This window comes from Clavelina lepadiformis, chromosome 9 (genome assembly GCF_947623445.1).
Source record: "Clavelina lepadiformis chromosome 9, kaClaLepa1.1, whole genome shotgun sequence".
Taxonomy (NCBI): domain Eukaryota; kingdom Metazoa; phylum Chordata; class Ascidiacea; order Aplousobranchia; family Clavelinidae; genus Clavelina; species Clavelina lepadiformis.
Window position 1 is genome coordinate 13,786,083 of NC_135248.1, and position 23,649 is coordinate 13,809,731.

General features: G+C 38.0%; 3 protein-coding genes and 1 long non-coding RNA gene across 4 annotated transcripts; 1 reads left to right on the forward strand and 3 right to left on the reverse strand.

Moving 5' to 3' along the window:
• Positions 1-2,446: 2,446 nt before the first annotated feature.
• Positions 2,447-4,288, reverse strand: LOC143471410 (uncharacterized). The gene is made up of 5 exons (XM_076969864.1): positions 4,260-4,288; positions 4,034-4,089; positions 3,183-3,965; positions 2,975-3,087; positions 2,447-2,860 (listed from the first exon to the last, which is right to left on the reverse strand). The coding sequence occupies exons 1-5, from the start codon at positions 4,286-4,288 to the stop codon at positions 2,447-2,449; spliced, it is 1,395 nt and encodes a 464-aa protein (XP_076825979.1).
• A 5,941-nt stretch (positions 4,289-10,229) lies between these two features.
• Positions 10,230-11,983, forward strand: LOC143471267 (uncharacterized). The gene is made up of 4 exons (XM_076969689.1): positions 10,230-10,359; positions 10,435-11,121; positions 11,217-11,329; positions 11,450-11,983. The coding sequence occupies exons 2-4, from the start codon at positions 10,458-10,460 to the stop codon at positions 11,873-11,875; spliced, it is 1,203 nt and encodes a 400-aa protein (XP_076825804.1). The 5' UTR covers positions 10,230-10,359; positions 10,435-10,457; the 3' UTR covers positions 11,876-11,983.
• Positions 11,984-12,118: 135 nt separating this feature from the next.
• On the reverse strand, positions 12,119-13,269 carry LOC143471275 (uncharacterized). The gene is made up of 3 exons (XR_013119521.1): positions 13,145-13,269; positions 12,695-12,869; positions 12,119-12,519 (listed from the first exon to the last, which is right to left on the reverse strand). It is a non-coding gene; the product is annotated as an uncharacterized LOC143471275 (long non-coding RNA).
• A 140-nt stretch (positions 13,270-13,409) lies between these two features.
• Positions 13,410-18,462, reverse strand: LOC143471258 (uncharacterized). The gene is made up of 7 exons (XM_076969673.1): positions 16,769-18,462; positions 16,513-16,602; positions 16,343-16,423; positions 16,011-16,082; positions 15,351-15,613; positions 14,159-14,347; positions 13,410-14,081 (listed from the first exon to the last, which is right to left on the reverse strand). Exons 1-7 carry the CDS (start codon positions 17,721-17,723, stop codon positions 14,019-14,021), a joined length of 1,713 nt encoding a protein of 570 aa, XP_076825788.1. The 5' UTR covers positions 17,724-18,462; the 3' UTR covers positions 13,410-14,018.
• Between the last annotated feature and the right edge of the window lie 5,187 nt (positions 18,463-23,649).

Consider the following 23,649-nt stretch of genomic DNA (forward strand, 5'->3'; position numbering starts at 1 on the left):
AGACTGCAGATATGGCAGGAGCACAAGTGAGAGTTTTTGGCCAAAACTGTATTGCACACCGGGTAAAAAGCGATCTCTTTAAAGAAAGGCGACAATAATTAGGTTACTTCTACCTTTTCTGTTGCAAAAGGCTGTACCTTGCCTTCCACAAACACCAGAGAGACTTGGGACACGAGTCGCACACCTTCTGCTTTAGCACACCATAATTTTGCTTCTGAACCTCCATGATCTTGGCCAAAACTAACATACTTTGCAGTTAGAGTGACAGACAAGTGAAACGTATTTTGCACAGAGATCTTTTTTGCGTCCAACGTTTTGTTGAACATTAACAAAGCAAGGCCAAAATTACAGTCCAAATTGGGGAACACATTAAGTGTGACGCTGACCATGGTTAGCTGCATTTTGAGGTAGCTGCTTATCTAAGATAAACTGAAACCCAAAAATGTTGTACCTTGAATTCAAAAAGCCTTAACAATATTGAAGTGACTAGGTTATTACACCAGCGTCTTTTTTCCGAAGTTGAAATATTAAAATATGGTGAGTTGTAGACCAGCTAATATCCACTAAGGGATTGGTGACTCGCGTTATGGACAATGGTAAAAGGAAGAATTGTGGCGTAACGGCTAGCAATTGGGTCGGTATGCTTGAGGCTTGGCATTCAAATCCTGCTGAAGATTCATATCAGAATGTGAAATGAGAGTTTGGGTCAGAGGGGTTTCCTTTTCAGTTAATCCACACTCAGCAGGCCTAGCCTATTAATGAATTAGGCCTAGCCTATTAATGAATTAGGCCTATTCTATTAGGCTAGGTTAGAATTATTACCTTATGACAATTAATTTTTTTAAAGTGATCATTTCACCGTATGCAGGTCGCCATCATGCAGCCTATCGTTTAAGATGGGCCGATAGGTTAGGGTTAGGAGAAAAACGATGAAAAATTCGATTTTGGAAGGTTTAGGTTTTATTGAAGCTAGAGTTATATTAGAAGGTAGCATTGGGTTAGTTTTAGTTTACTAGCCTATGATATTGGCAAACCTAACATTCAAACTTGCCAGGTTAACAAGAAATTGAAAAATAGCTTCGAACGCACGATATTTTCCGGTGCCGGCATTCTTAATTTATCTCTGTCAACTCGTGACACCTTCCTTTTCAAAACTTCACACGAGAGAGCAAAAATAACAGACAACCAAAATGTTTTCTCAAAATATCCAATGTTTTGCCTTACAGTTACAATTAAATTATTTGGGCAGACTCCATTCCGGTAGGTTCCAGGAACCGAAGGTCAAACAAGCAAACAATTTTCTGTCAAACAATTTTCTTCTGTTTTCACGAAGAAACACCAACAAACCGAGCTTGGGGTTATGATGTAGAAAGTAAATAGACTGTAGTAGACTCTGGGCTATGTTGTACTTTTTACCATATTCTAAAAGTAATCTGATTTTAATGGCTTGTAGACCATATATTTAGGCCTACCAATATAAATTGCCATTACTCCATACTTCAAAGTAAAATGCTTGGATTTAGTTCTTTTGTACTCTGTTGTCAACAATGTCAGAACTTTTTCAAAGGTTTCACTTTACAAATTACTGAAAATTTTTCAAGCGGATTTCAAGTCTAATTATTATTAATTATCTGCTGGGGTTGTTACCACAGCAGAATACAATAATGTAAGTATAACCAGGCCACTGGAAATACGATAAAAGCATTGTTTGGAATCAAAATTCAAACGTAACCTTAGATATTGTGTGATGCAGCATAGCCTATACCTAGACTACCCTGCAGTGCCCAGCAGGTCGACAAACATGAAGCGTGAGAAAAAAGTATAATCTTGTGCGAATGCGTTAAAGTGCGGAATTGCTTTCAGAGTGCAGAAAAAATCCCACAGCCTTAGCACATCTCCACATGGTGACACGAGTGAGTCGTTTCGTGCGAATCAAATCCAGTTACCTTATAGCAGGGGTTCTTAAACTTTTTGGCTCACGCCCCTCCTTGACGGTACCTAAAAAATCCTCATTGCAAAATAAGAAAGCATTAAACAAAACAACAATTTATTTTCAATTAACTTTCATTAATGTGACGGATGTAGTTGTTTTTGGGAAACCAAACGTTTAATTCGAGGCTTTGTAGAAGATAATGCATATCTTTAATGAAAAATGTAGGAGATAATGCACATTTGTCATCTCTCGCGCCCCCTTTAGGAATCTTACACGCCCCCCAGTTTAAGAACCACTGCCTTATAGCGATTAGAACTTGAAAAACGTTGTGTCAATTTGAAAGGGAAAAGTTATTAAGAGTCTAATAACACACTTAATCGCCTGGAAAATTCAATTATAGAAACGACAGCAAATGGTTGTCAAAGTGATCTTTATTTTTGCATAACACACGTGATATTTACAGAGAAAAGGCACCAGGTTTAAGCTATCCAAGTTAATTCAAATTTCAAAAAATTAAGCACCGAATATGGGGTCAAATGAGGACAAAGAATCATTGGGTGACTGAGAACAGCCGGAAGAATAATCCTGTAGGAAATCTGCTCGCCGGGTGAGGTCATCATCCAGAGGCCATAAAGAATCCACTTCGCCGGAGAGCATTTCGTTAAATCCAAATCCTTGACTGAAGTCATTTGACTCGTAGTCGATGCCAAATTGCGCCGGTTCCGGAGATGACATGAGCGATTGGAGGATTAACGTGACGTCAGGATCTTCAGCAGCAGTTGAGTGACTTGTCATTTCTGACGACGAGGTTCGGGGAGAGATGATTGGTGAGTTATTGCTACTCATGACGTCACCGTTTGCTTTGTGCATACGTATGTGCTTACGTAACGAACTGGGGTGGGTGTAGCTGCGATCGCATCCTTTGTACTTTAACATAAAAGACAATGATCAAATTTTAGAATTAAATTTCAGCTGACTTGGTTTACAAAGAAAAGTCTTAAAATGAAACAATATGAAAGCGAAACTGAGAATGTTGCTTACCTTGCAAACATATAACTTTCCTTTATTGTGCATGTAGCTGTGCTTTTTACGATCAGAGCTATTGGCAAATCGTCGATCACACCCTGGATATTTGCATCGAAACGGTTTTTCACCTGAAATAAAACATTGCAGACTTGGAATCTCGTATTTCGTTAATGAAAGTGGAGGAAATGCTAAGAATAACGCTTAGACTAAAATATCATCTTACCTGTGTGAGTTCTTTTATGGATTTTGAGATTTTCGCTCCGACCAAATCCCTTACTGCAGACTGGGCATTCGAACGGTTTCTCTCTGGTGTGAACTCGGATGTGGTTGACCAGCTTGTACTTGGCCTTGAAAGCTTTCAAATGACGTTTGCAGTTACGCCAGTAGCAAGTGTGGTCGCTTTGTTCCGGTCCTCCGACGTGATCACAAGTGATGTGGTGGACAAACGCTTTCATGTCTTCGAAGATTAAACCGCACACTCTGCTGCCCTCCTGGCTCCGGATCATCCATTCGCACGCAGTCGGTTTCGAAAGCTGGTGCGAAAAAGATTTTTTGATAGTTGCTGACTGTTGCTGTTGAGCGGTTGGCGGTAACTGTAGCAAGGCTTGGGATTGTTGCTGAATGGTTCCCCGCTGTCTCTGAAAGTTTGACGGTTGTTGCTGAAAGGTTGATGGTTGTTGCTGAAAGGTTGATGGTTGTTGCTGAAAGGTTGACGGTTGTTGTAGAGCTTGATATTCCACCGGAGTTTGCTGAAGTTGAAAGTAATAAGGATGCTGATAGCCGGATGAGAGAGGTGGAGATTGATGAAAATTTCTTGATGCGTCATATCCGGGATAAAATTCCGGCGTCGGCGTTGTCGGATAAAGATGGGCCTGATAGTTGAACGATTGTTGTTGAGCAGACGAGAACAAACTTTGAAGGTTCAGGTTAGTTCTTGAGTCATAATGATCACACGGACGGTTGGTAAAGCTATTGGATGCATTGGCTTGATTTATTTCATAAAAATCTAAAAACATGAAAACAGATAAAAAATTTCGCGATTATCCAATCATATAAATGTGGAAAGATACATACCTCTGACAGACTTTTCAACCCATATCAGGTTGTGAAAACTTCTAGGATCACTTCTGCTTCAAATGGTATCTGTCGAACACTGACCAACTACTGGATAACTGGACACATCTGGCTGAATCCTGGTCATTTATACCTGGCCTGATCTGGCTTTGCTTTTTTCTTATCACGACGTCACAATCAATTCTTTGTTTGTTTAACTTCCGATCGTTGGCGATCGCTTTCTCACCTTGTCACGTGCTGCGATCCCAAACTCATTATTTACCTTCGGTCGCTAGTTATCGAGTCTACAACGAAGATAATTCCAGGACGCAGCACGCGTCCATCGATGACGTTGCATGATGTCACAATGGGCGCGAAAATTGAAAATACTTGCACTTGCAGGATTAACCGGTGGAAGACAATGTTTTGAGCACTTTTTGAGATAAACTTAAAAATTTTAACTCTCATTCGTTTCTTTGGAACCAGGTGAAAGGTGAAAAAATGAGACGCAACTAACACAAAAGTACATTTCGGTATAAGTTTTATTATTTTAACCCATTACCTGCTTAATGAATTCCATTTTTTATCGCTGTTGCTTTGAGTGGTTGTGTCTTGTGATTAAAATGTTATAATGTACAAATGTATGCGGTATTTTTGTTTGGAAATAAAAGACAAAACATTTTGCAAAATATCAAGTAAATTTACAATTCAATTTGCGGAAAACATACCATACTTTTTACAAAATTTTCACTTTTATTTTAGTTCTGTTTCTTTAGGTAGTTGCATAGAAAATATTTTATTTTAATTTTCATTTGCTAAACATCATTAAACTCATTCAATGGTAGTTGATGTCGATGGAAATGTTTAATTATCTTCATTAATGATGTAATTATTCGTTTTCCTTTGTCTCGCACCTTTCGAAAAAACTTAACTTCACGGAGAACATTTATCACTAAATAGCTGATTAGCCTATTGTGGCGTCACAATCAGTGTTATCCGGGCGTCGAGATACCGGTTGTTTAGTTGATTGTGGGTGGTCATTGAATAAATTTGACTTTCACTTGATTTTTTGTTTAGAAAGTTTAAGAAGGTTTCGCACGAAAAGCAAAATACTTCGGTACACTCCAATTTTCGTTGCAAATGTAACTGGAAATGTATTAAGTTTATTTTCTTGCTTTTTTAAAATACTTTCCTGTTTATCAAAACAAAAATGCTCTGAAGAATAGAAATTATGAAAATGCAAAAATAACAGAAGTTTAGAAGTTAGCTTAGTTGGTTGGTTTTGTTGCATTGAAACATCTACCTCAACATTTTCCTCAAACACATCAGTTTCCCATTTTACAATTTTAAACATTTTTCAATATGATTTTGCTTTGTGTCGTCATCACAATGACGTCCCACAATCGTTTCTTAAACTTCCGACCAACGATCGCTTTCCCACGAGCTCATATGCGTCGCGATTTCCACAAAACCCATTGTTTGCCTGCAACCAGTATTTATCTAGTCTGCAATGGCACCCAGCACGCGTCATTGTTGACGTTGCGTGATGTCACAATATGCGCGAAAGTTCAAAATGTTTGGGCTTGTATAAACTTACATATATTTTAAACTGGATTATTTTCACAATCAGAAATATACAAAATGTCACAAAGCCAGATTTTAACAGTTTTTGTTTCAGTAATTTTAACGATTTTTAATATTTTTGACAACTTGAGTCAGTCTAAACAACAATATTGATCGAAATTAAAAATATTGCCTAAGATTATGATTTCTTTAACAAACTTTAAATTAATCCGATCCAGTTGGGAACCAACTGAGAAACTGTTTTGGATAATTTTACAATTTTCACAACATGTTATAACTTATAAAAATATGCAATTTTTGTTTTAAAATAGCCTATACGATTTAATAGTTGAATTTTGGTATTGCTTGTAGTTTTTGTCTAAGAATTGATCGCTTCTTTGTTACTGGCTGTTGCGATGTGTTTTCAATTTTATAGTTTTAAGTTTAATTTGACAAAAAAAACTGTTAAGAGTAACTTAATTGAAAAAAAATTCTAATTTAATTTTCTTTAATTTTTCATTCAAATAACAGAAAATCTTTTTTCGATAATAATTGACGCTCAGAAAATCTCATGTCTCATTCCATAATTACTTCCTAAAATTTCCCAAACTGAAACGACGCCATAAATACCGTAATTACTCGCTTCCCTTTTGTCGTTCAACTTCGCTCATTCAAACACGATTATCGGTTTTGGTGATTACCCTATTGTTACATCATAATGACTAAAGCCGATTAAAATCTGGTTTTGTGAGGGTATGACAAGATTAGCTAAATGGAACATCGGTAAAATAATTTTGAAACTGCTTTAGACTTCTGAAATCTTCTAATGACCTTGTAATGTTTGGATAAATTTTATAATTTGTAGAAATTCATTTCTTCAAAGTGTCTTTGTCCAAAAGTACTTGTATGAGACTTTTTTAACTTCGACCTAAAATATCATAGTTTCAAATAAATTGTTGAACGAAAATTCAAACTTCGCACCTTACTTAGGGCAACACGTCTCGTACACAAACCAGTCCTGCATGTGCAAATATTTTCGACTTTCGTCTCAATTGTGATATCACCCAACGTCATCGGTGGACACGTGCCAACCCCAGGTGTAAATGACACAGCAGGCCCGATAACTAGGTAAATAATGAATTAAATGAATCTCAGCAAGTGACTTGGTGGGAAGACGATCGAGGAGTAGAAGTAAAAAAAAATTTTTGTCTGTGTGACTTTGTTATAACGAAAAATCTTATAATGTACTGGAGACGAATTGGTAGCGCAACACTATGAATGAACATCATCATTACATTTGGTAAAATAACGAAGTAAAATTTGTATTCTAATAACTGTGGGTATTCAGAGAAAAATCGGCCAAGAAATTTTATTCTGTATGACTAATAACTTAATAAGTCATTTCTTGGCTTCCAAACGTTCGCAACAACGGATTATTTCCCAGAAACTAGGAGAAGCTTTTCGCTCTTCGTCTGCTGTTTGTCAATAATAAACGTGTAGTATTTTCTGCCCGACTAAATTATTTAAACTAAAGATTGTTATTGTTATGGACATAAAATTGGAAATGTACTTTGAATATTTGTAAAACCTTTTGAATAACATTAAAAACTTTTTTACCATAAAGGCAAAATAAAAATGCGAGTGAAAGACAGAATTACCCAGGACACTTTGGGTCGCACGAGCAAACAAAAGATCGCTCGATCATCTGCAAAATACAGTCTGTGACATAGAAATAGGGCAACCACCAGCCGTGATAATCCTCTACTATCAAGCCAAGTTCTGTAAGATCAGGGAAGCAAGCCATCTCGTCAATTACGACGATAAATGAAATATTCTGAACACGGAAATTACGTCATGTAAATCAAGTTGAGTTGGTTGATGAAGTTATGGAAATTATTTACAGCAGCCTTCAGTTCTTGGAATTATTTAAATCGTTTTATTTTGATAAGCTTTGAAAATCAAATTTCAAATTTTCAAATTTCAAATTTTTGTCGCATCTTATTTCAGGAAATAACTGCACATTTAACTAATATTGGACTAAAAATTTCAAATATAAAAATTTAGATCTGATGATGTTCTAACCTGTTTTCAAACATGGACGCGCTCCTGTATTAAGAAAAGAACGCAATCAGCATTATTCGAAAAAGTTCAAAATGACCTAAAATGTTCAACCAAGCAACGAGTCCTTATATACTTTGTCAATGCAAAAGTAAACACAATTACGATCTTATTTAATATCTTGATGAACTTATTCCAATATATTGGATATATATATAAGTGTACTTTTGACTTTTTTCACTTGGACGAAATTTTGTTTTCGTGAAATTGATATGAAAGCGTGTTCACGATATTGCGTCTTGCTTGATTTGAACATGCATGTGCATGAGCAAATAATTTTTACTTTCGCGACCATCGTGACATCACGCAACGTCATCGATGGACGCGTGCCAAGCGCAGGTGTAGGAGACTTAAGTAGCGTCTGAAAGCAAATAATGTGCTGAGGAAATCGCGACAGGTGAGCTGGTAGGAGAGCGATCGACTTTTGAAAGCTATGCACACAGAAAGAGACGGCATTGTGATGTTATTATGACGAAATACATCTTACACACACGTCAACTTGCATCGAAATCCTTGCATTTTATAAGGTGAACTATGTAAGACAATAATTGCCAACAATGATTTAATGCTTCAGATTCCAGAAAAAGTTTCAAAAATCTTCAATATTTTTCTCTATAAATTTTTAATGGTTTGTCACGCTCTAACAAATTACTAAATTCAAAAAAATCAAACATTACACAATTATAGTGACAAAGATATTAGTTTTCTTGCTAACCTCTCCAAAAATGGTAACTTTTTAATCTTATCCGGGAAAAGACTTTTGGGCGGTCATTGTAAAAATTTTGTAGTGTTCTAAGTCTTTGCACATAGCTTTACATATACATAGCACATAGCTGTACACTGCACTAGTTTTTAATTTTAAAGCGTAAAAATTTCATTATGCAGTAGTTGTTTTCTGGTTGTTTGTTGTTGTTGTTTTGTTACAGTTTTTCTTGATTTTCAAGAAAGTTAACTTGGCTTTAAATTGAGCTTCCTTGAGTTAAGGTCGAATTGGCCGTTTTCACTTATAACCAACCAACACATTAGAAATTCATTTGAAGACATTCGTTTAATTTTATACCTTGAGCAACAAACAACGAGAAAACAAACAATTGATTGTCGCGCAACCATCGGACAAATTTCTTAACTTTAAGATTGAGACTCCAGTCTGCAAGTTCAAAAGAGTATCCTGTAGGTTCATATTCTCTAAATCATAAACATGAACAAATATAAACCAATAAAGCGCATAATGACGTAATAATCATTGCGACCATCTGACGGACATACAGTAACAATTAAGTGCTGGCAATTTAAAAGTGTCCGTCTCAGAATATCGGATCGATTACAAAAATGTATTAGTTTTGAAAGTATTTTTTTTATTTGTTAATTTCTTGCTGAAATACAGTAGAGTTGTAAATTAAGTTCTTGTTGTAATAGAGCAAAATGCAAAAGTCAAGTTACAAAGCGGTTTACGTTTTGATTTCAAATGGAGAAAAATTTATCAAACGTAGCGTTGTTTGCATTACCGTTGTTATAATACACCATTAATGTATCAAAATAGGGATAACGGGAAAAAGCAAAAAAACAAACTAGTTTATAACTTTTTCATTATTACTACGTCATAGCAGTGGACTTCAACGCAACATTTGGTTACGTTTTTGTGCATACAGGTTAACTGCTAAAACACAAACAGTTTTTAGAAAAGAAACTTTCATAAAAAACAAGGAAAGATACAGTTAATGAAAGTCAAATTCAGACAAAAGATCGCAAACCAAGTAAGTAAATAAGCGTTATCTCGGTCAGACGGAAAACACAGATTGTGAGGTAACAATGGGATAATCACCAACCGGGGTAAACGTCTCCTGTCATGCCAGGATTTGGAAGGCGAAAAACACTGAGTCGATTATTCCAATTATGATGATAATTATGATAGAGGATTTTTGGTAATTTCGGAAAACAACAATTATATCAATTTCACCAGGTTTTGACGAGCTAAATATAGAAAGCATTCTCAACCCGGTCAGATATATTCTCAATTCATGAAAATATTTTTGGTTTTATATTTTAAAAATTGTTTAGATATCTTTATGCGAAAATGACGATTTTTAAAAACAAAAACTCAACTAAAAAGCTGTGGTATAAGTTTAACATTAACCGACAATGACAAGGGAAACGCGACGGGCGTTAAAATAATAATTTGGTTTTTATATTACTTTGTTACCAAAATATTTTCAGAGCGTTTAGTGGTTTTTTTAGGCCGATGTTTATGAACTTTGGCAAGTAGTTGTTAACTTGCATTTAACTTGATAAACCCAGTAAGTGCAAATATTTTCAACTTTCACGCCCATTGTGACATCATGCAACGTCATCGATGGACCCGTGCTTCGTCCTGGCATTATCTTCGTTGTAGACTCGATAATTAGCGACCGAAGGTAAATTATGAATTTGGGAATCGCAGCACGTGACATGGTGAGAAAGCGATCACCAACGATCGGAAATTAAACAAACAAAGAATTGATTGTGACGTCGGGATAAGAAAAAAGCAAAGCCAGATCAGGCCAGGTATAAATGACCAGGATCCAGTCAGATGTGCCCAGTAGTTGGTCAGTGTTCGACAGATACCATTTGAAGCAGAAGTAATCGTAAAAGTTTATACAACCTGATATGGGTTGAAGAGTCTGTCAGAGGTATGTATCTTTCTACATTTATATGATTAGAAATTAGATAATCGTGATATCTTTTAATTGTTTTTATGTTTTAAGATTTTTGTGAATTATTCGAGAATATGAATCCTCCGAACGGACATAACCACCCACCAGTTGCTCCTTACGGCCCAAGAGCTAACACAACTCCTCAAAATTTGTTCTCGGCCCAGCATCCCTATGTCAACTATCAGGCCCATCCTTATCCGACAACGCCGACGCCGGCATTTTATTCCGGATATGACGCATCAAACTTTCAGCAGCGACCGTCAAACTTTCAACAACAACCGTCAAACTTTCAGCAACAACCGTCAAACTTTCTACAACAACCGTTGGCCATTCAGCACCAATCCCGAAACTTTCTACGGTTGCCGCCAATAGCTCAACAGCAACAGCCTCAACAACCAGCCGCTAAAAAAAAAGCGTTTTCCAACCAACTTTCGAAACCGACTGCGTGCGAATGGATAATCCGGAGCCAGGAGGGCAGCAGAGTGTGCGGTTTAATCTTCGAAGACATGAAAGCGTTTGTCCACCACATCACTTGTGATCACGTCGGAGGACCGGAGCAAAGCAACCGCACTTGCTACTGGCGTCAATGCAAACGTCATTTGAAAGTTTTCAAGGCCAAGTACAAGTTGGCCAACCACATCCGAGTTCACACTGGAGAGAAACCGTTCGCATGCTCCTGGTGCGGAAAGCGGTTTAGTCGGAGAGAAAATCGCATAATTCATACAAGAATTCACACATGTAAGTTAATATTTTAGTCAAAGCGGTTTTCCTGGCATTCTCTACGCTTCCATTAACGAAGTACGAGCTTTCAAATCTGCACTGTTCTATTTCAGTACGCAAACCGTTTCTATGCGAATATCCTGGGTGTAATCGACGATTTTCCAACAGTTCTGATCGCATAAAGCACAGCTACATGCACATTGAAGGGAAGCCCTTTGCCTGCAAGGTAAGCGACATTTCCCGTTTCGCTTTCATATGTTTTCATTTAAAACCTTCTTTGCAAACGAAGTCACCTGAAATTAGGCTTCTAGGCCAAAAGCATTGATTCTTACTTTTTACTTTAAAGTACAAAGGATGCGATCGAAAGTACAGCCACCCCATCTCGTTACGCAAGCACCATCGCAATCATGAAGCAAACGATGACGTCTCGCGTAGTGACAAGTCTTTAAACAACTCCCCAGAGTCCACCTCCAATACATCCAGGGCTTCAAATATGACGACCGAACCCAGACAGCAAGGAAAAATTGCGTTGTCACCCCAGGGAAGCTCGGAAGCTTCAGAAGAATTTGCCGAGCTTCAGTCACCTCAAGATCGGGTAATGCATTCCGATATTCTCGATGTAGCGCCCTTCAACGACAACCAAGAGGCGTGGTTACCAAATGATGTGGACGTTGTGGATGAGCAGGTCACGTATGATCCAGATGGCGCCAACTACTTCAATGATTACTCAGAACAGGCACCAGTTAAAGGTAACGATCGAGGCGGGTGGTAGACGTGTTAATTTTATGCGGAATGTTAAGGTACAATTTCGACTGGTTAATTACTGAGAGCCAGCCAAGTTGTTTCGAATCAAGCTTTGTCCACATTTTTCTTTCATGAGCAGCTCATCGCCAAAATGTTTTCAAACAGAAGTTTGCGTGAAAGTTTATTTTCAGAGACAAAGCACAATGAGATTCTGCCCACAAGGAGACAAATGTTTATACGAAACATTTTTAAATTCACCATTTCCACTTGATCATTTAAATAAATTTTACACACGGCTTCAAGCATAGAAGTAATATTTCAAATCATGACGACAATGTAAGAAATATTAACGCATGCAGCGCGTACGCACGAACCAGGCGGTAACGCAAGGTTGGTAAGATGGAAGTTTCAGGTCTCAAACCAGATGGCAAATAATTACCGAAACCCCAAAACACCGCGGCAAGTTTTTCGTATCCACCAATGACATAGGGCTTAGTAAGGTGTTCTTTGAACTCTCGGGGTTCTTGCTTGGGGTGTGCGAGGTGTGCCCTTGTAGCTACCGGCCGGGGTATGCGGTTCTTTGGGCCTATTCGGGGTCATTCTGGGCATTTTTGAAGTGTGCTTTTTTGCCCAATCCCGAACGGCCGTGCCCCCCATTCAGACGCAACAGACCTGAGTTCAAAAATATGATTGGTTACGCAACGTGAAAGACAATCAATCTATGGATCGCTTGCAGCCAATTAAAATGTTCTGAGCTTTCTGCTAAACGAAGGCAGTTAACATTTTGCTATCTATGCCACAGCTTTTACACAAAATAAATGACGGTATCAATGTAATAGAAAGTTACCTTGCTTTTAATGTTTTCTGCGGCAACATGTTGGTTGGCGGCCCAATCGACTTTGAGAAAACGTGCCACCGTGCGACGTTGTATCCGGCCGGCCATAAACACTACCTGGTGTGTATGCGGTGTTGGGTGTGTACGGGTAACCTGCTTGTCCTTGTGGTGATTGCATTGGGGTAGTCTAAAGATGGAAAACGTTTTTAGAATATAGCAATTTTTCAACAAGAAACATCAACAGTAACTTACGATCTTGATGTATCCAGCACAATTGATAAAGATTGTTATTTGTGTTGTTACTGTTACAAGTTAATCGATAATAATTATTTGTCGCCCGAAGCAACAATCTCACAGTGTAATCAGTTTACGATCGAGCCGTAGTTAAATAAACCAGGACGGTTTATCAGTTAAATATGTTTGTTTGATTCACAAAATCTCTCAGGTCGCTAATTTACAAACCTTACCAAAAGCGCCATAATGAGTGAGAGCAATAAACTCTTAGTCTGGTTCATCTGTGGCCGTCTCTGCCCATTGACAATGATGCTCTCTGCGCATTCTCCAGCGAATATTCTTCTATTGTGAAAGCCGACTTGGACGACGACTCACAGAGCTTTCTCGACCGCTGTCAGAACCAAGTGCTACTCAAGTCTGAGAGCACGAAAAACTCTTCTTGACTCATCATGAGGTCGCATGTCTTTCTCGGCAGCACATTCGCAGACATCAATCGGCCAACACGTGGGGAATAGAATTGTATTCAATCGGCAACGAAACAAATAAACGACTGAATGGATTTACAGACGTTGAACAAAATACAAAGCAAAGCAATCAACGTTAATTAACTAAGGAATGTAAGAAATTCGCCAAAACAAAGAAATCAAAGGAAATAGTAACTAACATGATGTGGCGGTGACATGACGCCAACCGCCACTGATAAAACTGATCGCCAGTGATAGAAAAACCAATGAACAAGTTTCTATGATAAGAAATCTCGAAATTATCACTACAAAATAGCACAACCGTATGCGGTGTTTACAAAATCAATTAACTCGTATGTGACAAACAAATACAATTGTTACGTAACTATGCGAGTAATACAAATATAAATCACTTTTAAGCAACATTTCAAAGTTCTTCGCGTGGCGCATCAGGATAAACGAGAACTGCATTGTCTAAAAATCCCGAGTTCGATTCCCGACCAGGTCGCGATTGACAAAATATAATCGCGTTCGGTCGCTCTTACTTTTGTGTAAATGAATCGATCTTAAGAACGGTATTTATCGAAGTAAAACCAATTTCTTGCTTGAAGATGACTACGTCACACGGAGACGTCACTTTACTTTCGCGAGCGGAGTCCTACCCATTTACCATCGCACCAACCAAGAAGAACCTCCAACTTCTATAAATTAAAAGTTTGAGATTAAATTCCTCTGCAATGTTCAACTTCACACAAACATAACAAGACATAAATAATACCGAGTCATCCAATTGGTCAAGGACTCGTTGAATTTCAGCGATTTCTGATTGGTTCGCATCGCGCTTCCCATCTGTTGCGTCATCATCAGGGAAGCAATTGTACATAAACAGCCCATCCTCGATTTTGTTGAAGAAGACTTTTGAAGGAATCTTCGGGATTATGTTGCCACTGATACCAAGCACTCCGATCTAGAGTTAAAATGTTTGTAAAATTAAACTACAACATGGTGTTATAACAAAGACTAATTTCTTAATATTTAACTCATACAAGTTAACTGGTTAGTGTTAACTAATTAATAACTAACTAGCACGATGGTAGCTTAGGCCTACAGTAGCCTACTGGACAAACACAAATTCTTGGATTTTGAGAAAAATAGAAGGAATTTTAAGCGACCAACTTAAACCACAATTGAGTATTCGTTGCAGAAATAAAACTTGATATTAAAGTCGCAAAAATATTTTTACTTTTGTAAAAATTTGAAATTTACTTCTGGCCAAATCTTGGTCAGATGCTGATGATTTTAGCCTAAACTGAACCGATCAAATTTTGCATTTTTCTCAATAAAACGAACGAATTTTAAGCGGCCAGGTTTACTACACATTCCAGATCTATCAGCGATTTAAACAGTAAAACTTGCGCGGTGAAATTACGCCCCATTGAAATAAATTGACGACAAATTGGCCGTCAAAAGGTCAAAATTCTAATTCACTATCTAGTCACTTCTGTTTATTTCAATAAACGTTTCAATGTGTATTGAAATAAAAAACAATTTTGTTAAAAACAAAGGAAATAGTTACAAACAAATATTTACTTTACATATCATATACTACCGAGTTTAAAATTTTGACCTTTTGACGGCCAATTTGTCGCCGGTTAATTTGATCGCCGGCCAATTTATCGACGGTTAATTTGATCGTCGGCCAGTTTATGTCACAGTCAGTTTGTCTGCGGTCAATTTACGTCACGTTCAGTTGACCCCGGTGAGTTTGTTCGCGGCCACTTTCCCGCGGCCATATGTCGTGCTCCCACCAACAACAACGCACAGAATCTCAACAAACCATCTTTGCTTAAAAGCGGGAAAAACTATTATGACGTCACACGCAATACCAAGGCGCATTGTTACGACACATCGAGTTCGTAAACAAAGTTGAAGACGAACGGAAAAGCAGAAAGTAAAATAAATAAACAAACCTTTCCTGGCATTGCTTGAATTGCCTCAAATAATCGGCCGACATCTTCTGGTTTAGAAAAGCAATTGGACAGACGAAGCCCCTCGATGTGTTTCTCAACTTTAGTGAGAATAAACAGGAACGAGTCAATTTGTGATTCTGTCAACTTGATATCGTATAAATCCAGCCTTTCTGGGAAGAGTTCCGCTGCATTCGTGGTGAGCTGCTCATCATTGATTTGATGAATTTGTTCATAAACACGCAGCATTTCACGTTTTTCATCATCTAAACATAAATAAAACTTATTTGTACCTGGTTTACACTTCAACGACTTTAGGCCTATCTGTGGTTGAATGGGTGTAGGCTACAGGTTAGTTACCAGCTAATATACAAAGTCCATTGATCACAATTCAATAAATAAACCGTGCAAACTGCACAGGTACAAGTTTACAACAAACAAGGTTGCAATAAGACAACCGCGTCATTACATGCAATTATATACATATTATACTGTACTGGTAAGCCTAAAATTACTATGGGCTACTAGGTGGTTAAGAATTGTTACATCAGATATGGGGCAACTGTGCATTACTAAATACTACCATTTACAGACACCAAGTCAAAATGTATCACAGCAAAGTGTAATGCATGTAAGATATTGTGAGTTAATTCACAGTATTACCTCTCCATGAATATATCCCTTTGTATGGATATGTTTCTAATTTGCTGATAATCTCTGTATGTTGAAGATTTCCTGCAAAATAGCAAAACAACATTCTTACAACACTAGCAATGAGCACCAAATAGGAAAAAAAATAGAAGTTATTAACAAACTAAATCCATATCCAAATCCGCAAGCAAATATTTTAAAAAAAATGTCCGGCTATTTTGGTTAGCATGTGCATCTATTTTCGGGTCGGGCTGAATATGCTTAGAAACATTTAAATAAATGTAAAAAATCCGTAAACAATATAATTTCTTGTAATTTTAGCCAATTGTCTATAACTTTCTTACCAGTGGAGGAAGGCATGGAATGAATGGGTGCTTGGACATTGCTGAGGTATTGCATATGAACAGGATAATGCAAGGAATTATCTAAAGTACATCACGATCAGATAACTCTTTGTAGGGCATCAGCAAGCTGGGCTAGTCTGACAATTGTCTTGAAATCACAAACATCTTACCTGCTGGTAAAGGTTGCGTGGACATGGAAGTATTCATCACCCAGTGCTGAGAAGAAGGAAGTGGAGTTGCAGGACAATTCATGGAAGCACCTACATAGCATGATTAGAAACTAAAGTAAAACATGACTAACTTGTAATGATGGCGTATATGCTCTGTAGCATAGCATACTCGGCTTCTATAGCGTAGGTTACAGTTCACATGGTATCACTGTATGAAGTTAGCACATATATGTAAGCTATGCGAATTTTGTCTTACCAACATATGTGCTGGAAGGTTGGCTGAATAATGCACTATTGGCAGAATTTTGAGAAAAAGAACGTTCCATAGAACCACCTGCACGGATGGTTGGGTTTCGTGCTACTGGAGTCGGCAAATTATCTCCTACATCTGACGATCGAGTCTGAGTGCAAACATTTTGATCATCTTGTAAAGTTGAGTTGGCTGCTGCTAAAGAAGAAGACACTGAAAGAGAATTATTGGGCTGGATGCCAAGTATCTGATCGAGTCCTTCAACCTTGCTACTGCTTGCTTGGTCTGATTCTTCCACTGATTCTGCCACGGACAGAAGGAGGTCTATATTACTGAATATGTCAATGCCACGTTGGGGTGTCAATTTTTTTTGCTGGGCCTGGACATCCTGAGTGCTCGATACTTCTCTTTCACTATTACAACTTTTAGCAGAGACAAGTTTCGAATTCACATTTTTTCTTACAGCCAAATGGTTCTCAGAAAGCAGCCTGTTTCCGTTCTTTACCGGAGAGCTTTCAAAATTACTGCCATGATTTTCTTCAAAGTTATTTTGAATGTGACCATTGCCACCATGTCCACAGATGTCAGGTGGGTTTTGTACAACTGGCGCAGAAAAACTGTTCATTACTATAGGAGGTACATTATGGGCAGCGTCTTTTTCATGACATTCTGAGAGTCCATCAGTGTTGGCTGCTGCAGAAAACACCTGAAGAGAATTTGTCAACTCAACTTGAGGTGTCTGGTCATTTCCATAAAACTTTGTTGACTGGCCTGACTCTGAATCAGATGTAAGATCAATGACAGGTTTATTTCCATTTAATTCTGATGACACAATGGTATTAACATTGCGTGGTTCCAGTGGCATCTGTCCCTCGTAAGTTACATAGAGCTTTTTCCCTCCCACAAAAATCTGATTAGGAATTGGTTTTTGATCCAGATCTCTCCTGTTCATAGAAGTCATACGAGCATTAGAAAGCAAGCCATATCTATTCCTTACATACGAAATGCTTAAAACCTTGCCATGATTCTGTTCAAGGTAACTTTGAATATGACTGTGATCAAGAAACACTGAAACAGGCCAGACTTTTACTTGAACTTCTTCTTTGTCGTATAACTCCACACATTCATAAAGGTCACCACTGCGACAATTATTTAGCAGCTCAAACAGCTCGAGAACGTCACAGCGGGATTTGCAGACAATTTCACAAACATTATCAACTGGAGAACAAGCTATCAATTTTGAAATAGGAAACTTTAAGTCATTGAGTAGTTGATAAACTTGATCCTCACATATGTGTTTCCTTCCACTTATTTCCAGAGAAAATTTCCTGTTTATAGGAGTTTCACAGCGTGAAGGTTGTTGCTTGTTGGTACTTTTAGCAGGGTTTTGAACGTAGCTAACATAAACATTTTCCTGGACTACTGGTGTCACATTTGGAGGCAATAAACTTTTACTCAAATGCTGAGTTTCTAGAGCTTGTGACTGATTTCCAAAAATTTCATTATTTGTATCCCCAAAACGAGCCCTTTTTGTTTGTGAAGATTGATATTCCAATGAAGATACTGCTGTGTTAATTGATCCTACAACAGCACAATCTGTTTGAAAAGTTTGTAAACCAGTGCTATCCTTCTGTTGAATTGTAGCGGCCGTTGGGTGTTTCGTTTGTTTGTCGCTGGCTGGCGCTCTCACAATGCTCGCAGCACATGTCTATTTAAGCACTGTTAATTCGTTTACCGATCTCTTTTCGTTTTGCACTGCCTGCGCGCAGGACATCAGTTCGATTAAAGACTTGAAGTAAGAAGGTCGTACTTGTTTTTCCTTTAATATATGAGCGAAGGTAACAAACAACTGAGTAGCAACCTTCTGAGCAAAGGAGTCAGCATCGTAACAACGCAGCATCGCAACAGCAACGTACAAGCTCTACTTCGCCATAGAATGACAGAATAACCAGAATTGGTCAAAGTTTGCCCAGAAGATGAAGGTCTTTTGTGCTGAATATCAGTAGCTGGATACTGACTAATTATTGAAATGTTAGAAGATTTATTCTGGGTTGAATCTGGCAATGCGAGGTTAGAAGAATCTTCAACACATTCTGATTTTCTTTTTCTATGTTTCTCACTGTGTTTGCCAAAAACTTCCCACATGTTTGTTTCAATTGGATCACCAGCTTTCAACTTCTTGTAGCCGTCTTCGTTTAAATGCAGCCTCGCTTTACAGAAGCGTTTCTCACAGCACCAAAATGTCAGTGGCTATTTAATGCTTTTCTTATCAAACACGTAGCAATATCCATCCGGTCCCTTTAATTTGTCTTTTCCACGAGTCGATGTTTTTAATTTCAGACCAACTGTCATGCTTAAAATTAGCAAAGACAGATATTAAATTGCTCATTTACTTCCATAGACTGCAGATCTTGATAGCTCAAACATTTTAATGATTCACGCTTCATAAACGTAGAAAATTTAATCTAGCAAATTCCAAACAATGAAAAATATAGTGAGACTATGGCAAGAGGGCATTTACTGGTATCAAACATGCCAACATGATAGCACGTCTAAGAAAATTGCATTGCACATTTTGTTTTTAGTTAACTACGATTAGCAACCTATTTTCAATGCCTACCATATGATATGTACCTATAGTTAATCTCGACAAATAAACATCTACCGGTACCTTTTCAGCCTGCAAGATGCTATGTGTTATAAATATTATTATATGTGAGCACTGACCATGCACATTTTGCAATCACAGTATGAATTATACTAATTGACTTCTATGCGACATCCACATCAATTACATAAAGTTATCATACTATCCACTTTAATAATACACCTCATACCGTCATGCAATTTTTATTTAACGATTTTTATCATCATAAGCAGTCAATCAATAACGGACAACAATAAGTAAAGTCCAAGTGTATGATTAAATATTTCCCTGTGTTCACCGGAGACTCAAACCTACTGTTATATAATTGCATTATTGCATAAAATATTTTATTCATTTCCATGAATTATCTGCGGTACTAATATACAAGTGCACAACCAAATGATGTCACAATTTGAGTGGCTGGGGTCTAGTATACAAAGGCATCCTGTGGTTGTGCACTTGTATACTAGGCCTACACCCCTAATTTCTTCATTTGGAACTATGGTGCATAAACAGCCAACGGCTTCCAGTCTATCCACCCTAAGGAGTGGGGATGCCCCAGATTGGAAACTTTGCTAAGTACGCAAGGAATTAAAATTAATTGCGCGTATAATGGCCATTCTATCATCTTGTTGTGCATGGAACAACTCACAAAAAGAACAAACTTACCACACTGGGAGATGCTTCCATCAAAGAAAGTAACCTGCTGTGCATACTGACTACAGCAATTATAACTGATTCTGTTCATCCAATTTTTACAGTGATCTTTTTTTCAGTGATCTTTAAAAAGCACTTACAAACTTACAGAGCTTTTGGGTGTCGTTATTTTTAACGTCATACCATGACCCCTGAAGTAAGCAGGACCGTACGTATATAGGTCTACACAGTGGTGGGATTCAAATATTTCAACATCCGGTTCTCTCACTAGCAGCATGCCATATTGACCCGGGGCCGATATATTTAGAACTATACATACGCTTGTTAACAACCGGTTCACAAAAGTCATTGCACCACTGTATATACATCATTTTTACAGAAAACACATTTCCCTTGTTTCAGAAATTGATAGGTTACACTCAAAGCGTGCCATTAAGTGCTTGTGTAAACAAGAAGGGGTTTCTAGAAAGCAAAAAGTTCTATTCTAGCAACAGGCGAGTTTGTTGCCGCCGTTCCACAAACAATGGCTTCACATTAGGCCGCCATTCGCCGACGCTATTTGGAGATTTCACGCAGCTTATTTGACGTACTCATTGAGCAGTATAAATGGTGAAAAATGACACTTTCCGGACAATGGTGAAAACGGGCTGTTCCTTTTTTTTGGAAACAAAGAATTCATATTCGGAGCAAAGTGTTGGCAACTGCGAGCTAGTCGAAGAAGTAATATAGTAGGCTATAGTAATCAAAGCCAAACGTTAAGCCTAAGTCATCCCATTTCTGACACCTACTGTACTTAACAAAATGTCTACGACATGTTGGCGGCAAATAATAAATTTTCCGTTTAAATATCGGCCACAACGTACTGTTATGAAGTAAATACTCTTCATTCGCTAACTACCGCCCAAAATCTACGCTGGTTTACTTCTCGGTTGTAAAATGGTACCAAGGTGTTGAGCTAATTCAGAAAACAAAACGTTCCGCATTCTACCTGAACTACAGACTGACGTCTACTCGTCAATTGTTTACTTGTAACCTGTCATGCAATTTGTGGCACAAAACGCACAAGGCCAGAATATTAACCAAGTTTTTCGTGACGTTACGCCCATTTCTAATAAAAATCAAAGCAAATTTTGTTGTTTGAAGCCTAATATCGAATAAATAAACAAAAAATTTTGGCTTTGGCGGCCTACAAAATTTTTGCCACTACAAACGTATGATTTTACGTCGAATACTTCAATACTTTTGTATTCCGCTACAACACTGATAGGATAAGTAGCATATCACAAACGCAAAATATACGGCTCTAAACTGATCAAATACGTATGCAAAAGCTCCGTACACTCTTTGAGATACATGTGTCTATAAGACTGCAACACCTCTTTGCGTGGGCGCTACACATTCCAGTCCGGCTTGTCAGTTTACATTAGATTTAACAGTTACCATCATATAACGTTAATTTTTAAGTTTGCTAATAGCGCATTCTTCACCGATTCTTAACAATTTCATTCACGTCAAACCTTCAAAGCTTTACAATATCTTAGCCAGCAATATATTGCCCAGTATCATCGATCCGCTGTACAAATTATATGCGGTAGGCCACATTGCCTTAATAGCCAACGCCACCCAGCACTGTATGAAGACTTGACGAGCACCAACAGTAGGTTATATAAGAGGAACCGAAAAAGTCACACGACCCAAGTAAAACAGACTGTTTGCTATTCAACTGAGTTCCATTGTAAAGACAAGCGTAAACTTGCCTCGTTTTGCCGTCGTTTGCCGCCGCGGCAAATAAATCAAACGCGTCATAGTTTGCGCAACACTCATTCTCATTTTGCTGTGGTTAGTAATCAATTTAGGCTGGACTCTGGAGCCGGTCACACAATTTCTAGTTGGAATGTGTCAAATCGAAACGGATTCGACTTTGCGGCTCATCATAATAATAAAATACCGTCGATATATCAGGTTGCGAGACATTTAGATTTGATTCGGTTTATTTCTAATATCTCTCAAATCGCCAGCGAAAATAACTTCTTCAACTCTACTTTCCAACCTGTTAAAAACATTTATTAGGGTGGTGTTGTTCACACAAGCGGGAAGTGGCGGCGCTTTTTGCCGAAGTTCGCCACCTGAACCTGAATCGTATGAAGGCTACGATATGGTGTCGCGGTAAACTCTCGATTGCGGAACTGAAATACTGTGCTAGCTTTTTTGACCTCGTTGGCAGGGCGGGACTTAGCAAACGCAAGGTAGAGCGCAAAAGCTGTTGGCGGGCCTCTTGCCAATTTTAAATAACTTAACGTAATACTAACAACGTAAAAACCAAATAGCAACTCTTTGCAAATCAGCTCCCATGAAAGCATTGCTTTGTGATATGTTTTGACCAAACACTCTTTTTCGAGAACAACTTGTGAAATAACACTTTGATTTGCGCAAAATAGGAAAAGCTACATCATTATTTTTGTTTTGGTGCTAAGTAGCGCGGAGTTCAATGCAGTCGCATCCCTCGCATTGGTTGAAGGGGACCTGATCGTTGGATAAATAAATAATAATTAATCATCGCTGGTCATATTTATGCCGACGTCTCATCCACCGCTTCGTCTAACTTGTAACACTTTAGAATGGTCACTTGGGTTTTAATTGTTATATAAGTTTGCCGAATATAATACCAGCGTTGTCTTTACGGGCGTCAGTAGCAGCCCTGATTGAGTTAAACCAGCATCGGGGTAAGATCTGTAGCATCACCACAACTGTAGTTGGTACCACAAACGAGAAGTCACTTCCAAAGATCACTTCATGAACGCACGGCTGATGACAAACCTCAGTGAGTTAATAAGCACATCTCTTCGGTTGAGGTTTATCGCTGCCACAAACCGTGGTGTAACCGAAATGTTGAGAAGAAATTAATAATTCAGTTACATTTGACTAGAAGAACTTATATACTGCCACAGATAACAAGCATTTGAAAGCAAACAACTCTTCTGTTGTTATGGTAGCAGTGATCGAATGCTAGTTTACTTATTTAACGAAAGGTTTCAAAACCAAATTGGTTCAAGAATCAATCGATTGATTTCCATTGTTCAAAGGACTGAAAAGTTGCCGCTGCTCCACTTTTCGCCGATGATTGCCGAATTAAACGACTAGTGTTTGCGGAACTATCGTTTGTGACGTCAACTTTGATGAACCCTCTCACTGATTTTTCCCTGCACCACCTGTCCTATAGCTATGTAGTTCTACCACGTCGTTTGCGCAAATATTTACTTGTACCTACTTTCAACATTGTAAAAACATTTAATAGCATAAGACAGTAATTTTAGCGCATCAATATTACAATCAACTGAAATGTTGAATCTAACACAAGCCCCACCTTGACGTAATGAGCGCAAGCTAATTACTGAGGGCCAGCGAAGTTGTTTCCAATCAAGCTTTGTCCAAATTTTTCTTTCATGAGCAGCTCATCGCCAAATTGTTTTCAAACAGAAGTTTGCGTGAAAGTTTATTTTCATGGACAAAGCACAATGAGATTCTGCCCACAATGAAACAAATGTTTATACGAAACATTTTCAAATTCACCATTTCCACTTGA

Coding starts and splice junctions, on each gene's coding strand:
- LOC143471410 (XM_076969864.1), bottom strand. CDS start 4,288: ATGAGTTTGGGATCGCAGCACGTGACAAG. Junction 4,090..4,259: donor GGATCGCAGCACGTGACAAG/GTGAGAAAGCGA, acceptor TACCATTTGAAG/CAGAAGTGATCCTAGAAGTT. Junction 3,088..3,182: donor CCATAAAAGAACTCACACAG/GTAAGATGATAT, acceptor GTTTTATTTCAG/GTGAAAAACCGTTTCGATGC.
- LOC143471267 (XM_076969689.1), top strand. CDS start 10,458: ATGAATCCTCCGAACGGACATAACCACCCACCAGTTGCTCCTTACGGC. Junction 11,122..11,216: donor TCATACAAGAATTCACACAT/GTAAGTTAATAT, acceptor GTTCTATTTCAG/TACGCAAACCGTTTCTATGC. Junction 11,330..11,449: donor GGAAGCCCTTTGCCTGCAAG/GTAAGCGACATT, acceptor TTTACTTTAAAG/TACAAAGGATGCGATCGAAA.
- LOC143471258 (XM_076969673.1), bottom strand. CDS start 17,723: ATGACTTCTATGAACAGGAGAGATCTGGATCAAAAACCAATTCCTAAT. Junction 16,083..16,342: donor TTCCATGCCTTCCTCCACTG/GTAAGAAAGTTA, acceptor GCTATTTTGCAG/GAAATCTTCAACATACAGAG. Junction 15,614..16,010: donor AGGGATATATTCATGGAGAG/GTAATACTGTGA, acceptor ATTTATGTTTAG/ATGATGAAAAACGTGAAATG.